Source organism: Typopeltis vanoorti, chromosome 7 (genome assembly GCF_054136105.1).
Source record: "Typopeltis vanoorti isolate ZY-2024b chromosome 7, IOZ_Tvanoo_1.0, whole genome shotgun sequence".
NCBI lineage: Eukaryota > Metazoa > Arthropoda > Arachnida > Uropygi > Thelyphonidae > Typopeltis > Typopeltis vanoorti.
In genome coordinates this window covers 99238535-99255860 of record NC_143555.1, presented here as the reverse complement: position 1 = coordinate 99255860, position 17326 = coordinate 99238535, and the positions used below count along the sequence as shown (strand labels likewise).

Here is a 17326-nt window from a genome sequence, read left to right as displayed (position 1 = left end):
ACTCTCAAAGCACAAAGTATAAAGCATTCCAATATGTCTTATAAGAACTCTACGAGTATATACATGCAAGTGCTTTTAGCTGATGCAAGTGCTTTCATTGTAGCTGTTACTCATATTAAAATGTTCTTTTCTAATACTTGATATAGTGAATGGATGACATCGACGTTGCTTTTAGCTGGTAAACGAATTCACGACTTTCATCGCTCTGTCCGAGAGACCACGACATTATTTATTGGAAGACTGAAGTGACTCGAAAAAAGTACCATATTTGGTGTCTATTCGAAATACTTAAGATTTAATGTTAAGTATTTCGAATTCAATTCTATCATCATCATTATTATTATTGGTGTTTCTATCTGTAAATAACACAAGTAAAGTTTTCTGCTTTGAATAAAACTCTGGATTTGATATTTTAACAAATTAAAGTGTTCTTTTTCGAAATGTTGGATATATGTTTGGATGTCTAAAATAGTTTTTAATCCAGAATTTAATCCTTTACGTTATGTTCTAATTTAGTTTCTTCACTTGTTCCCTTCTTTTACAAGCATTTTTATCTTCCTACTATTCCTCTAGATGATTATCTATCTATCTGCATTCGAGGAATGTGCAAAGAACATTCAAAGCGAATAAATATTATCAAAGCAGAATGGTCAGTTATATATTTGTCGACTTATTAGCCTTATATCAACTCTGGTATAAATATTTGGAGTATCAAGTAGATCTTTCTATTAATCTTTTATGCTTCCATAGAAGTGTATGCTGTTCAATAGCTTACATTTGTTTTTCCTAGTCATGATTTGTTTCTTGTCTCTATCTTTTCACTCATAATGTTTTGAAATCCTCCCACAGATATTATTCACTCTTTTTCACTATAATTTGTCAGTCAATGTAGGTATGAACTAATTTTTGGGCTTAACACATACTAATAAATGCCCAGTATCGGATCCAATTTTTGCATGCACAGCAATTATTCCTTTCCGATTTTTTGTAGAGCATAACAGTAATTCTGAGAATGTGTTCTTAACTATAATTCACATCCCTTCCGAATTATAAAAGATGAATAAGATTTAATGGTATTTCCCCCCCCCCCCTAGTTTTAAGCTGTTTCTGCATATGTTTGTATTTGTTTTGTAGAATTATTACTTCACTTTTACCCAACTTTTGCCGGCCTCGTTGACTAAGTAGTTAGCGTATCCGTTCTTCATGCAACAAGCTCCGGTCCGAATCCCGATATGGGCATGGACGTTTGTGAGTGTCTTTAGATGGGAGATGAATTTGATCAGTGTTAGCTCACAATCCCGCTTACTGAAGACTGGGAGAGGTTTGAAATTTTCATGTTTGGTCTCTGGAGTAGTGGACATTGTAAAAATAAATCAGTATAATAATAATTTTTTTTTTAATCGTTTTATCATTTTATTATTTCTCAGATAAATTACATACATTATATGAACACAATTATGCATAACAAATACTTTCTCGTACATAAAGTTTTTTTTAAATAGTAATAATAAGAATAACTGTTTACAACGTATATTATTATAATATTCATAATGATGATTATTACAGATGTTTCTTTGCAATTTTACACTCTATATATACAATATCAATGGATATAATCACTCTATATTGCATACTTTTGTTACAGTTATTACATACATAACATACATTTGATTACATATGATACATTAATTACATATGATACTTACATTGCATACATTTGTTTACATGTGATACGTACGTTACATGCATTTGGTTACATATGATACATCTTGGATGAGAACTAATTTCTCTGCTTTCATCCTCGAAGCTTATATGTAAGCTTATCTGAAGATGACACCAGTTGGTTATTATTTTTTTTTTTTTTTTGCTGTGTTGTGATTGAGAAATTCGCACGCACGCACACACACACACACACACACACACACACACACACACACACACACACACACACACACACAATAACTTGTAATGTACTGATGCGTCGCTGAACTGGAAGCCTGAACGAATATATTGTGTTTCATTAAGTTTGTATGGTATTTGGGGTGCGTGTTTCTTATTCATAGTATCCTTAGAGCTCTTTTCAGGCTATTGTAGTTTGTAAGGTTTCTGTATTCAAAAAGGTAATTTGTTTATCATGTCTGGGATGTAGAAGTTTCGCGTGGCCTTTCCGTAGTGATTATTGTATTTATATGTAATATAATTAGTTGTCTGAGGTCTTGTTATACGGTATGTATTTCTGACTGTCCTGTAGTTGGCATCGAAATAATGTTTTAGCAAGGCTGCATAGTGACATAAATGTTTTGCTGTCAGTATTTTGTGTTCTGACATTGCAATGTATATAAGGTCGTTATTTTCTCTTTGTTCCCAAAAGATCAGTTTTATGATTTTGTACTGTAGCGACAATAATCTATTTAATTTGTAGGGTGCACAGAAAGCATACGTTGTTATAGCGTATCTTAGTATATTTTGGCATAGTGCTTTGTATATTAGTGTTTTTAGGCGTATGGGAACTATGTCTTTTAGTTCATATCTGCATCGAAGTAAATTCCAAGGTATCGTATTGTTTCAACCTGAGTGATTGTAGTGGTTTTGCAGTTCCGTGTGTTTTTTATGTTGGGAAAGTGGATGTTGGATGGTTATATATTTGTTATCAACTGGTCGAGTCAGTGGATTTCTGAATATCATTAATTTTGTCTTTTCTGAGTTTAGGTGTATGGAGTTTTTCGTGAGCCAGTCTGTGATCAGATTTATGTCATGTTGCATATTTGTTTGGGCTATGCTTGCGTTATTATGGATAATAATAATAATAATAATAATAATAATAATAATAATAATAATAATAATAATAATAATAATAATAATAAATGGTTAAATATTCTTTAGCCAGCGTATGGTTGTGAGTGTGAAACATAAAAAAAATAAACAAAATATTAAATATTCAAATTAAAACTCGCACTGTGTGTGTGTGTGTGTGTGTGTGTGTGTGTGTGTGTGTGTGTGTGTGTGTGTGTGTGTGTGTGTGTGTGTGTGTGTGTGTGTGTGTGTGTGTGTGTGTGTGTGTGTGTGTGTGTGTGTGTGTGTGTTGCGTTAACTAATTTACTGCGGAGCATTTGTGTTTATCTTACACTCAGCTTCATGGTAAATAATTTCTCTATTAAATAAATGAATAGAATGTCGTAACTTTTTTTTGTTTCTTGTTTACAAATATATTAACATTTCAGATAATGGGATTTTATTCATGCTCAGAGAGAATAACTTTTCCCTCCTCCTCTTCGTTCCCCCTCTCCTCCGGAGTTCAACATCGAAAGTTAAAAGAACTTTTCCCTTGCATAACTACAGCATTGCTGCAGTATAAATACAGTGTTTTATTATTATTATTATTATTATTATTATTATTATTATTATTATTATTATTATTATTATTATTACTGAGTAAGCATTAATTACTGCTTTAAGAAGTATGAATGATATAATTATTACTTTGAGTACTTAAATTTTGCTGATGACGATTAGCTAAACTTAATTGCAAGACGACTCCTTAGGTATTAAAGAAAATTCAGTTACACTTGGTTTACAACTTTGGATGAATAAAGAGACAGACTTTTATTCAACCAATCTCCCAGACCAATAGCTTTTTCATACCTCTTATCGCTGCTTCCACAACGTTCAAAGCAAAATCTTGCAAACTGGGAGAATTATTTATTGACGTATAAGAGATACGTTTTCGGTGCATTACTTTACGATGTGAAAGTATTTTGTAACAACTTAAGTACCTGTTAAGTTCCTATTACAATCGCTTCATTTGTTGAATACACAATTAGCACTCTGATCAAACGGACTTGATGAAAATAAGAATATGAGATCTAAAGTTTCAGTTTTTGTTTTAAATTGCAGCACTTTTAGAACTTGAGATATTCAAAACGATAAATGCTATTATGCCACAGCAAAGGGGCGACAGTAAGTCACCCTTAAAAACATTTGACTTTCCCCCCTTTTTTATCTGTTGGCACAATTTCTATATTATTTGTTATTTATCAAGTGTTAATTTATCAAAACTATATAAATTTATCAATTTATGTAGTTTTTTTTTTTTTTGGTAGGTTTATTTAATGTGAGTTTATCTTATAATTTGTTTTAATACCTTGAAGATTTTTCTTTCTTACTTTATTTATTTATTTATTTTTTCATTTACCCATATATCTAAATTTTTTCTCTATTAATAGCGAATCCAATCATAACAGAAAGTTGTAGCCTTATTTCTGAAAGGGATGTATGCTTCCAAGCAACAAGACATATATTACATATTAAGTCATTGAACTAAAACCAAAGTGATTCATCTGAAATAGATACACATTTTCTTTTCTTAAGTTTGTATTTGACAACAGAATCGACAAAGCTGGTATGGCAGGAAGTCAACCGAATAAATTTGTATGGAATAAGAGAGAAATTAGTCAAAACACTAAATTAGTGTTTTGACTAATTTTTTCATTATGCAAAATACTAATTAGCGTTTTGCATACAAGATAGTGTTCAAACCAATTTTAACTTATGGATCTGAGAGCTGCGTTACAAGTAAAAACACTTGACTAGAGACCGCAGATATGAGAGTCCTGAGAAAGATTAGAGGCATGAACAGATGGCATCAATGGCAATATCATGTTAAAAACAAGGATATTAGGGAAGAACTTGACATTGTCAGCATCCAGGAATGCCTTAGCAGAGGCTAATCTTAAGTGGTATAGTCACTTAAACAGAATCGGAGAGAAAAGATTAGCGAAACAAGTATTCTCTGCCAGGAAAAAGACTCAGAGGAAGACCAAGATATAGGTGGATTGATAGATAAAAAGTGCCTTAGAAGGTCGAAATATATGATCTGATAATGTTGAAGGCTTGACAGGTAATAGATTTGATTTGGAGGAAAATTGTAGATAGGAAGTTAGTAATAGTGTAAGTTTTTCATGCAGTACTATCATATCCTATACATCCCTTGAGGGTACATATCAGGAATTTGATGCTAACGATGAAGTTTGTATTTGTCAGTTATAAAAGAAAGTTTTCTATATCAACAAGTGTTCTTCCGAAAGAGAAATATTTTTAAACTGTACAATTAAAATAGTATTTTAAAATACTATTTTAACTGTACTCTTGTAGCCGAATAAAAAAAAAAAAAAACCGTTAAACTGTTTATGTATTTGTTTGAAATCCTGAAACAATCGACTATTAAGTAGTTAATTTATTAGATTTTTATAGTTATTTTAATGAGTAAGTACTTTATTTAATTAACTAGCTTATAAGGGAAATAAATGCATCCTAAATAAAGCCGCTTTTGGAACTTTATGGCGTAAAAAAAAAAAAAAAAAAAAAAAAAAACTCGCTTTAGTTCTCGACTTGTGTTAGCACGATGATTATCAGGTATTATGAAGTGATTTCCACGCGCTGATGTTGTTAATACAAAAGCATTCAAATTCCTGGCTGTGTTTTATAAGCATTGGGAATTTTTAATTCCTCCTCCATTGTCCTTCATAATACCGCTTTGCATTCTGAATTAATGTTCGACTATCACTGTTCTAAACGATGTTTCAACCATGAATTTCATAAGTCACTTCTCCTCGTGAGTTTGAGATATATTGTCAGTCATCAATAGACAACTTTCGTATATCTATCACAAGCCTTATATGGACACGCTCAAGCCCTTTTTGGTAAATAAAAAAAAATTACATATTAGATTTCAAGAACGACTCCAAATATTTCTATATGATTATTATTCCGATTTAACTGTGTTCTTGTAGGCATTTTCTATCTGAATTGCTTCTTCCCACTTGGAATATGAAGAACTCTAGCAAGAACATTTTGATTCGACATCGGCGACTGTTTCAGATTGCGCCTCAATACTTGGTCGATCGTCCACAGATTTCTGGCATAAAAAAATAAACCTTTAAGTCTAGACATATCAGCTCAGCTTAAGTTCAAAGTTGTGCATTAATTAGTGTATTAATTATTTGCTTCTCATTTAGCTGTTCACTGTTACAGATCCAGTAAGTGTTCATCAAAGTTATTTTGTTTGTTTTATCTATTAATTAGCATCACTAATATGGGATTTGCTGACTTAATTCAAAGCACAGATTTTGATTTTATTTGTCTGTCATTCGTTCCCGAAATCTGAAGAATTTTTGTGGGTGTTTTGTATATTTACTTATCTAAGCAAAAATTTAAATTATTGAATGACATGCAAATCTCTCTACAGTACTAATTAGTGGATTGTTTACAAAGCTCCCACAGGAAGAAGTTTTAGAAAATTTCTAAGATCGTTGACAACGTGATTGCTTTAAAGTTTCCTTCCATGTAACTAAAAATCAATAAACTTTTTGCAAAAACAATGAACGGGAAATTGGATAAGCAATCAAAAACTTTCGTCTTTATTATGTAATATATTTTACAATATAAGTAAAAGGTGTCTTTAGTTCATATAAAGTTATTTCAAAAATTTCAAGAAATTTTAAATTAAAAAATTTTTAGTTACTTAATATAATTTTTTTTCTTTTTTTTTTATAAAACTATTATAGCTTTCTTAAAAATAAAATATCGTAGTTTGTACTGCATGAAAAGTTTTATGCCACTGTCACTTAATGCCACTGTCACTTAATGCCACTTATAATGACAATTCTCATTACATATTCAGTCCAAATTATTCTGAACTTTTTGATCAGTTTTAGTATTCATAAATGATCACGTGACTTTTATATTTTCCCGTCTGTTCAAGGTGCTTCGAAGTATAAAATATATTAGTGTGTTGACATAATTAAACAAAGCGGGAATAAAGTACTATTTTAACAATACTATCTTTGAATAAGCACTTCAGTGGCCAAAAAAAAAAAAAAAACATTCAGAATGAATCTACTTGGAAGGAAATAAAATCCTTAATATAATTCATATTCCTCGATGCATAAAAATAACATATAAAAAATTAAAAGGCAAAACAAGAAATTTTCTGTTTGTGGCTTTTACCACGAGTTGCGCTAGTATCGCACCACTTGAAAGACATTATCCAGATATTGGTATCGTATTTCGCTTATGATTATTTTGTGGTTTTTAGTGTTTCTGTGAATGAATAATTAACTCGCTCTTCAACAAAGCTTAGATACTTTTTTTTTTTTTTTTTTTTGTATACTGGAAGAGATGTCGCATTTTTTTATGATTTAATTACTGTTGTAATACGAGTCAACTCGATACTAATCCAGATCGCTAGAATCTTCCTTGAAGACGCAAACAAAAATGCAAGCATATAAAGGTAGTCTATTCCACTATTCAAGCTACGTTTGAAAAATAAAATAATAATAATAATAATAAATAAATAAATAATATTCAGCCTTTAGGATGAAAGAACTAGTGTCTAGTCTAGTTGAAATTGAATACGAAACCTTCAGTTTATTTATAAATCTCATCGATTTTATAGAACATGTTCCTGTGGTATAGACATGTTCCTACTAAGAACATGTCTATACCACAGGAACTTTCCAAATTGAAAAATCATCATAACTGACATATCCGACCACTCTCTAGCAATTCAAGTAACCGGTTCGTACTATAAACGTTATTTCTGTAATCTGACGAGTGACCAATTAGAATATATATACGGTTCATAGTCGTAGTACGTATCGTTTAAGTAAGTGCCGAATACTGGATCAGTTACTATAGAAATATTTAAAAGGGGAGAACGTATTTTTAGACCAAGCTTAGACAAATAAATATTTGTGTTATAAGATGGAAATTCAGAAATTTATAACGCACATATAGAATGCACAGATTTATGTCTTTAATTCGTGCGAATTTGATATGCACCACCAGATTTAAAAGATCCAATCCCAATACTTTAACGAAACAACAACAACGCATCTTTGTTGTTGTCGTAGTACGTCTAATAACAGATGCTGGGAAGATGGATGTCAACGGATAAGTAACACTTCTGGATAATGCAATAGAATGCTTTCTACCTTGTAGTAGTTTCATAGGACAGACCCGTGTTTCTTTCAACATGACAATAATGCACCATGTTATATACGGAAAATGATCTGAAAAAAAAAATATAAAAAACCTTAACGGATCGAGATTGCCACTCGTTCCTACTGATTGAGTCCCAATCTGTCAATCCAATTAGTCGCATTTAGGATGAAATTGAATATTAGGTGCTAATCAGACTAGTGTATCCCACAGTGACACATTGGACTAATTTTCATGTCGAAGCGGACCAGGGAGGGCCCGTTCTCTGTTCAGGTGTGTGACATATAAGTTTTTCCTAAAACTATCCCAATGATTTATTTCAGCATAGCATACTTTTAGCTCCAAGTTTAAAAAATGAATCTTGTATATTAAGTAAAGTGTGAGAAACTCCTGCAGTCTATCCTATAACGTGAACCAACTTAAGAACTCCGTCTCCTATCAAATAAATTTCATAATTAATAACTAACCAATAATTCCCATAACTATCGTCACACCATCCTTCTACAACTAGGTAATGTTTTTTGAATACCCTTGATCTTCTGGATTAAAAATCTTTGTGAGTAGAAATCAGAATTACAATTCAACACTGGTCTGCCTGTTACCAAACCGCATATACTTGTATTTATTCCTAATCAACTGCTTCTGCATACTTTCTCCATCTTTTAAGATTATCTTCTAAAGAAATGATGTCATCTGATAATTCGAGGTCATCCAGCTTTACGTCATAAGGAAAGAGAAAAAAAAAATCTTAATACTTAATCCTGATGGCCTCTGTAACTCAGCTGCCTTCGACACTACCCCTTTGGTTGAAAACACCTGGATTCAAATCGTTTGATTAAAAGGAGAAGAAATTTTATCAGGAATTTTCAGTTGAAGGTAAGTTAACTGATCTTATACTGCGATGACAGGATTCAGAAAGTCGGGTTTTCCATCCCCAAAAACAGGCAAACCGGCCAGAAGAACATACGCAAAACAAATTAGAACATGTTTTGTTTTCATTTGAAATGTCAAATATAAACATGTAAATAAATAAATAAAAATGCTTAAAAAAAATCACGAAATTGTGTAATCGAAAATAGGATCTCATATGCATAATTGCAGAAGATATCACTTTGAAGTCGATTGCTGCAATTAAAGGTAAAGTTTCTCTTCCGATATTTATTACGACAACTTAATTGGTTTATTGTCGGGCTTCGTCTGTAAATGTCTTTCAAAGATTCCTTAGAAATTCATGATAGTGACAAAAGTCAACTGAATCCTATAAAATGTTTGTGGAAATGTTGTCCGCAAACCAAACATAATTGTGATTATCCTTAAACGGATTATCTTGCTGTTATATTTTATTATCCTTTTCTTTACTTATTTCGTGTTTTGATTTGCATATTTAGTAGCTTAGTTTATGTGTAGATAGCCTTGTAATTATTTACCAAAACTAGTCACATGATTTCAATGAAATCTATCACAAGTAGATTCGTATTGTCTAGCAGACGAAAAATATGCTAATAGTATTTAGACTGTTAAGTGGTTATAAAAAATCAAATCGTGACGCCAGCTATGATAGGTTTGTAGACTAAGTGCTTCAGCCAGAGGAGTAAAAAATCAAAAAACAATCTTAATCTGTCCTATAATGTAAGCCTAAATTATTCGTGTATATAGATATAATTTGCTATCTCTTTATTCTGTCTATGATTTCACACAGTTAAACGCTTATTCTATCATTTCTCTTCACTAGAATAAAATCAAATTCTTTTATGTAAATACTCGCTTCATTAGAAAATACAATAAAAATGAATCCATTTGTTGTATTTTCAGCAGAGTCTCTTCTTCCAACAAAAGACAACTCATTCCTTTAGTTACTGTGTTAATTCTTCCCTACATCAGCCACGGAAGGGAGAGTCTGGCAGTGGATAAACGTGGAGCCAATTATGCCCCATAAAGGTAGGCAAACCACAATTTTCTGCTGCTTCTTGTTCTAATGTAACTTTGTTTTTAATAATTGCCAACATCTTCTAATGAAACTCGTGTACAAAATTCATTAAAAAAAAAAAAAGTGAGAATGCATCGCCGATATATTCATACGGTGTATATGAACTACGGACAAATAGGCTTAGCCGCGAACAGTCTGCTATATAAGCGTTTTGGTTACATACAGCTTATAACCCAGCTGTAGTCTGTTGTTCGGGTCTGTCGTACGTTGACAGGATTAACCCTCCCAATATTCCTGCCGGTCTCTGTACCAGTTCCAAACACAGGGGCGAACTCTTGTTTGCCATAGAAATCTTCCATTATTGGAATAGTAAAAGGTAGGGAACATTGACGAGTTTATCGCTGCGTGCGTGTTGGACTCAGTTAATCCCAAACGTTATGAAGTTCGTATGAATAGGTGCGTGTATAATATATTATCTCCCAGCAGTTCCATTCCTATCCCCCTTTCTTCCTCTTTTTTTTTTTTTTTGGTTGGTCACGTGTCTTAGGCATCATCTATTTTAAAAGAAGTCGAACCATTCCGGGTACATTAAAATGATTGCATCAAACACATAAGACGTTCTAGTTATCGGAACCTAGAAAAAAGAATTAGGAGATATTCTCAGTTCGTTGGATAAACTTCTAATCTTAGACTTGCTTGAATTCGCCTCATGAGGGGATGATTATAACTATTTGATGGTACACAGTTTTTAGGCGTACTTTTTTTTTTTAATGGATAATGTCACCACATCTTAAGATGAAATAATGTTCATACAGCTGTCCTAAAACGGTAAGATTTGTTAACATATGTCGTCGGTTTTTTTAACGTATAATTTAATTCTTTTTTTGTTTCTTTTAGTGCATAATATTATGTCAATCCACTTTATTTTAATTTTACTAAACAAATAAGCATAATTCTACAAAATACAATAATTTAAGGAAAGATTTTATCCTTTTAAATTTAAAGTTATTTAAAGTTACCTTTCGCTTCACTTCTTAGCTTAAAATTATATAATTCATTATGATTATTTAAAAATTATGGTGTTGGAAGAATTTTTAAGATTTTATCCTAATATTAAGAAAACTTTTAGAGTAAACTAAAGATTTTAAGTATTTTAATATATACATTATAATTTTAGGATTTATTTAATTAAATATTCTATATATAGTTTAATTTGTAAAAAATTATGTGAAAGTGAATGTCTTTCTCTTAAAAGATCTAACCAATAGAAAGTTCTCACTAATGTGGGAACTATAGCTGCTTGTGTTGACAAATGGCTATAGTTGCAATAAAATTACTCTTATTATTTTGTAGCCTATAATTAGAGTGTTCGTTTGCCGAGATAATCACATGCGGTGATGGGGAAGACGGCAGTAAAGTGCGGTAACTAGGGATGGCCATCCTCATTCGTCGGGACCTCCCTACAATGGTGACACACAGTTGGACACGGGTGAAACTAATGTTCAGGCAATCGCCTCTTTTGTCCATTTCCTCCCTCTCTACGAAAGACAAGACCCCGGGATTACATCAAACGGCAACTTTGGCGTGGGACGCAGCGGGAGTTTACCGCGAGAAACACACTCGGCACGTGAATGTACCGAGAGAAGGCTAGCATCGCCAGACTTCAGTCTCCCAAAGGACAACGCGTGGTGAAATGTACACGTTGATCAACGCCATTGTTCCAGCTGCACGCGGTTCCTCTCCCCCCCCCCCCCCCATTCTCCTGTTATCCAATCCCACACAGAATAGGCAGTAGTAGTCGATATCTTTATTAAATCGCTACGGCAGGCTACCGAGTATACACGCTTGCCTCAGTGTGCTGTTCCTTAATTAATTCTCCCGAATCGTTTGTGGCACGCTCTGGACGACAAACAAAAACGCGGGAGTCGATCGAATAATAAAGAAAAAAAAAAAAAAAAAAGAGAGAGAGAGAGAGAGAGGGATGAAAGTTCTGTGAACCTGATCTGATACTGCGAGCATTACTGTTCATAATACGGTGAGACGAATAATAATAATAAAAAAAAGAAGAGTGACAAGATTGTTTTGTCCTATTCATGCAGAAACGGAGTTTTTAAGGCGTTTTTTTTTTTTTAAAAAAAAAAAAAAAAAAAACTTGTAGTAATTGGAGAAGCTGTTCACACCAGTCGAAGGGGACAACAGGATAAAACAAAAACTTTAATTTTGGAGAGTTTTGAAAACCAGGATGGATTAAAAAAAAAAAAAAAAGGCAAAAGAATGAGGCCCTTTGTAGAGCTTTCTTTGCCACTCGCCACCAACAGAAAAGGATTTGTTTAATTAGTTTGCCATAGCTTTTAATTTTCCCAACAATGGCAGTCCATTTGTGTCTTCCTGATGCGTGACACGCTTGCTGGAAGTGCTTATTACCGGAGGAAGGTCGCTGTTAATATTCGAGGCAAGTGGGCTTTAATCTCTAGTCGCTTTACATGGTATCTGAAGCAGTCAATGACCGCATAAATGTGGATTATTTCTTTCTTTATATATATATATATATTTTAAACTGCTATTAATACACTTTTAAAAACTTGAGTAATAGAGCAGACGGTTGGTATTTGCACAGAAGGAAGTAACGACATGTAGAATACTATCTTTAGTGGAGCGAGGATGCGTAGCATAGTTTTCAGGTATTCTACATTGTAGATTCATGAGCACTGGAAACTAGTATTGAAAAAAACTAAAAGGTAAAAAATAATAAAGAAGAAAATAGTAGAGAAAGAAAATACTTTTTTTTTTTTTGGCTAGATGAGTGAAGCAAAAATGCTTTTTATATTCCCCGTTATCTCTAAAGAAAATGTATGGATAGGGTTATATAGGAATATAAGCGCTGATCATGGCAGGAAGGTAACAGCAATAGCCGAGCCTCAGTTAACACTTCATTGACTACAGCATTGCCATCCATTATCCTCCCTGGGTACCCGTTTTAGTCGCCTCGTACGACATGCATGGGCTGGTATGTAAGTAAAGCCCTTTCTAAAAATTAAGACGATCCCCGGACCACTCCTCACGAGTGGCCGAAAGATCGTCCAACTCAGCGTTGGTTCCACTCAGTGACGCCTCCCCCTACCAATGAGCAGAACCGCTCATATTCCAAGGAAAAGCATCTACCGACAAGGCCCCTCACGGGACCACGGAGAACACCCTCCCCAGAGACTCAAAATGCTCTCTCAGGGCAAATCCCCCCCCCCCCCCCCCCGGAAATCTATGCCCCTCCTCAACGGGAGCAAAATTCGGGAAGAAACCTAAGAGAGCGAAACTCTGCGTCCCATTTTAGTCACCTCTTACGACATGCATGGGCTGCAGTGGAGCTATTTTTATCCCGGCCACTACGGGGTCCTGGATAACATTTAGTTAGAAGACGAATTTCATTGGATGGTGTAAAAATATTAGGTGCTTATTAGAAGTGTAAATGGCTTAAAAAAGTTAATGTTATTTGAAAATTGTTATAATTCTTGACCACAGAGATTAATGAATAACTAACACTTATTTAGAAGTATTGGTCAAGTGTTAATAAACTATTTAATAACCAACTAGTTTCGCCGGCTATTGCTGTCGGCATACAAATAAGGTAGGCAAAGTAAATTACAAGCTAGATGTTAACTGACAATTCTAATTCAATAACAAAATAGTACTGAGCGTGAAACAATACACGTGTCGCAGATACATGATTTACTTGTTGAGAAACATTTTGTTGTTGGCGCTGAAGTTCATTTCATGTGTGTTTAGTGATCTGATTAAGGTCTTCCATATATCAGGTAAGATTAAACCTTGATTCCTATTGAGGTTTTTTGTGGAACGGGCGACTGTAGCTGCTTCTTTGAAAATTCTGGAACGGTAGTTTTCTTCTATATAAGGCATATTACTTTTATTCCATTCAATAATGCGGTTGGTGTTAATGTTATGTTTTCAGATCAGACTTTTAGGATTTTATAAAAATATTAAAAAATAAATAAAAAATATTACATCGTCCACTGTATTAATGCACTCTGGGCTTACAATATAACTCTCGTAACTGTTATGTAATTCTTTCAAATGCCTCATCCTAGACTAATTTTTCATTATTATCCATGCGAACACTTTCAAATCCTTTTTTGCATGATAAAATTTAATTATTGCACAATATGATGTTTTAGATGCTATGGACAATATATTATGACACTAAATAAGCATCGGAATATATGCTTAGTAAATAAATAAATAATGTTTATTTATATTAAGACAAAAAAAAAATAAATGCAACTACATAAATAAAACTTTGAAATTTACTGTTCAGCTTTTTATGGGTGACACTCATATACATTACACTTCATTGTACTGTTATGAGTCACATGACTTTTCATAAAATTAAAATCTATCCCAAAATGAAGCCTATACATATTGTTCTAAGAAAATTTATTACAATTATTTGTGAAAATAAATAATAAAAATGATTGATATAACATTGGTTTAAATTTAGCCTTGGCTTCTATATTTATTTCTTTAAAAAATTTAAATCTTCCACCATTTTGTTAGGAAAAATTAAGCTGTATATTCATTTATATTAAATATTACAAACTATTATGAAATTATTATACAGGTGTATTGAGATTTCATGATATTAAGATAATTATTATTAATTATTCTCTTTATAAAACTTATTTTAAATAGAATTTCTTATTTGCTATGTAATTTTTAAGAAGATTTATTGTTTATAATAGTTTACAAGGTGAGATTTTAAAATGTGAAAATCGAGTTTATTCTTGAATCAATGTTATATCCGAGGTTCATCAGGGATCATGTAAAGGCTTAAACATTGAAGAAAAAAAAATTTAAATTACAATGAAGAATCTTAGTTTGCTATAGCTTGAGTTAATATGGTATTTAACTAATAACGAAAAGGCATACATTTTATAGTAGAAATGGCTGCTATGAAGGAAATCGGATGATTTTTCAAGAAGACGTCAGAATCCAGTGGATGAAAACCACCTCTTTTGTCTTCTCCCTGATTTCCGGTCTTCAAATTGCCATATCCTAGAAGAAAAAAAAAACTGGCTCCACGTTATTAATGTGTTCGTTAACAGAAATCACTTTAATGCCTTTTTTTTTGGAGATCGGAATGATATTTTACCATTCTGTAATAATATGTATCGCTTCTGCTGTGCATTAGTTTTGGTCAAACATCACAAGGCTGGAGAAAACCTAGGTTTAAGTCTCACTCATGATGATAGGAATTTGGACTGTCTTACACGGAGAAAGCAATGTATTCTTGTAGCAAAACCATAAGTATTATCTACAAAGGCGCGCACAAACGCATGCTTGTATATTTGAAAGCATTTGGTCATAGCAGGCACATTGAACTTAATATCAAAAAAAGATAAATAGTAATGCGTGTTCATGAAATATTGCAAAAATCGCTAGTAAAAAAAAAATCAGTTTAAAAAATTAAGGCATTCAAGCGTAAAAACGCAAGCTAAAGTTTCTCTTTAAAAATAAATAAAAAAATAACGACACACCGGAAGTAGCCACAAAAGAAAGAGAGAAAAGAAAAAATCGCACGATGTCAAACACAAACTTCAGCCTATAAAGGATCATATAACACTAAAATCTTGGTCACGGCGAAAAAAGCTTTCAACGCCCACAGTTTTTTTTTTTTTTTTTTTTCCTTCTATTGACGGCCGAAGAATCCAAGGCACATTCTCAATGAACAGCATTGTAGTAGCGGCAGCAATTGCCTGCGGTAGTGGTCATTTCGATCGGTCGTCTGCGCTATCTTCCACACATTCAGGTCCGAGAGACAGACAGAAAGAAAGAAAGAGAGAGGGAGAGCGCGAGTTTCTTTCTTTTCATCGGTGTAAGAGGGCTTTGCCTCTTGGCTTGGCCGATCTTTCCCACTATAACCTTTCACCCCAAAGTCAAGATTCGGGCCAAGACAGCCTATCAATAAACCAGAGGCCACCGTAGCAAGACAGCTCGATTTCGGTTAGCGATTGGTCTGTTCTTGAAACACTCCTGTGAACAATGCGAATAGTTGTTCAATTTAGGTAATGGACTCAAGAAATGAAGAACTGTTGGGAGCAGCGAATTACTGATAAGGATTCATTTAAGAACACATACATACACAAGGATTAAATAACATAATATGAAAAAAAATTAAAACGTGCTTAAAATTTTGCAATATATCATATGGAAGTAAGAAAATCAAAAATTTCAATATACATAGCGTATGTAAACATGAAACCAATTTTTAGTCCTTATGAGGACTGGCTTAAAGAGGCGAAGCAAGAATGCTTTTCATCTTCCCCGTTATCTGTATCGGACAGTGTAGGGATAAGGTGTTATTGAGCTATTAAAGCTCTGATCATGGGAGGAGGGTAACAGCAACCGCCGAGCCTTAGTTAGGACTTCATTGGTTACAGCACTGCCATCCATTACCCTCCAAGGGTAATCACCGAATCTCACGGTTGATTCCAACGTCCATGAAACCAATTTCTTAAAAGAACTGGGAGTTGGACTGAGTCCTTGACTCTTTATCCCGTCATCTAAACGAATAAAATCTGTGTGGATGGGGTGTTATTGAGCTAAAAGCTCTAGTGATGGCTGGGTAACGGCAATAGCCGAGCATCAGTTAAAACTTCATTGGCTACAGCATTGCCATTTATTTCCCTAGAGTCCTAAAAAGGACTTTTTTTCTCCCTCGCGAAACCAATCACATTTATAAGATATATTTTAGACCAATTTATAGCCTTTAGAAGATGGTGTATTAGGTTTATTAAAAATATTTCTAGAAATATTTCAAATTTTAATTAAAAATATATTTGCAAGATATAATATAAATGTTAACAAATAGTTATATATAAAATATTTTTATTCTTCTCGATTTAATAATAGCTTCTTGAGAATTGTTCCTTAGTGCTAATTCATTTAAACATTATTTAAATCTTATCTAACTAGTCGAGTTGCCATTGTACCATTTCTAGTCCGTTTTTCTTCCTGTACAGAAGTCATCGAGGAGGAGTAAATACACCAACGTGAAGCAATTCTCACTCGCCACTCAACGACAGAACAACCCATTACACTTTCATGACTGAACCAGCTAATCTAGCACTCCATCTCCCCCCCCCCACACACACACACTCCGTCCATCGTCTCCCTTTGGCAGGACTTTCCCCTCTCCTCTAACCATCTCAATTGCTAATAGGTCGTGGAGTGTCGTTTGTCTACTGTCTCGCACCCAAGGCTGACCTCCCCGACTACGTCACAACGACACGAGAAACTAGCAAGAAGCCATATTTTGTTACCATCGCGCGCACACAAGGTTTGAGATTTGGCGCCTCGATACACGTGTGGAGTAGGGTTTCCCTTCGGATC

The 17326-nt window shown here is 33.5% G+C and overlaps 1 protein-coding gene across 1 annotated transcript in view; it reads left to right on the top strand.

The window, feature by feature from the left end:
• Positions 1-17326, top strand: part of LOC150104898 (paired box protein Pax-6-like) — a 94067-nt gene that overhangs the window by 17762 nt on the left and 58979 nt on the right. Inside the window, exon 2 of the mRNA XM_090395084.1 lies at positions 3895-3957. Coding sequence (XP_090251210.1) covers positions 3895-3957 — 63 coding nt within the window. The remainder of the gene's footprint in view (positions 1-3894; positions 3958-17326) is intronic.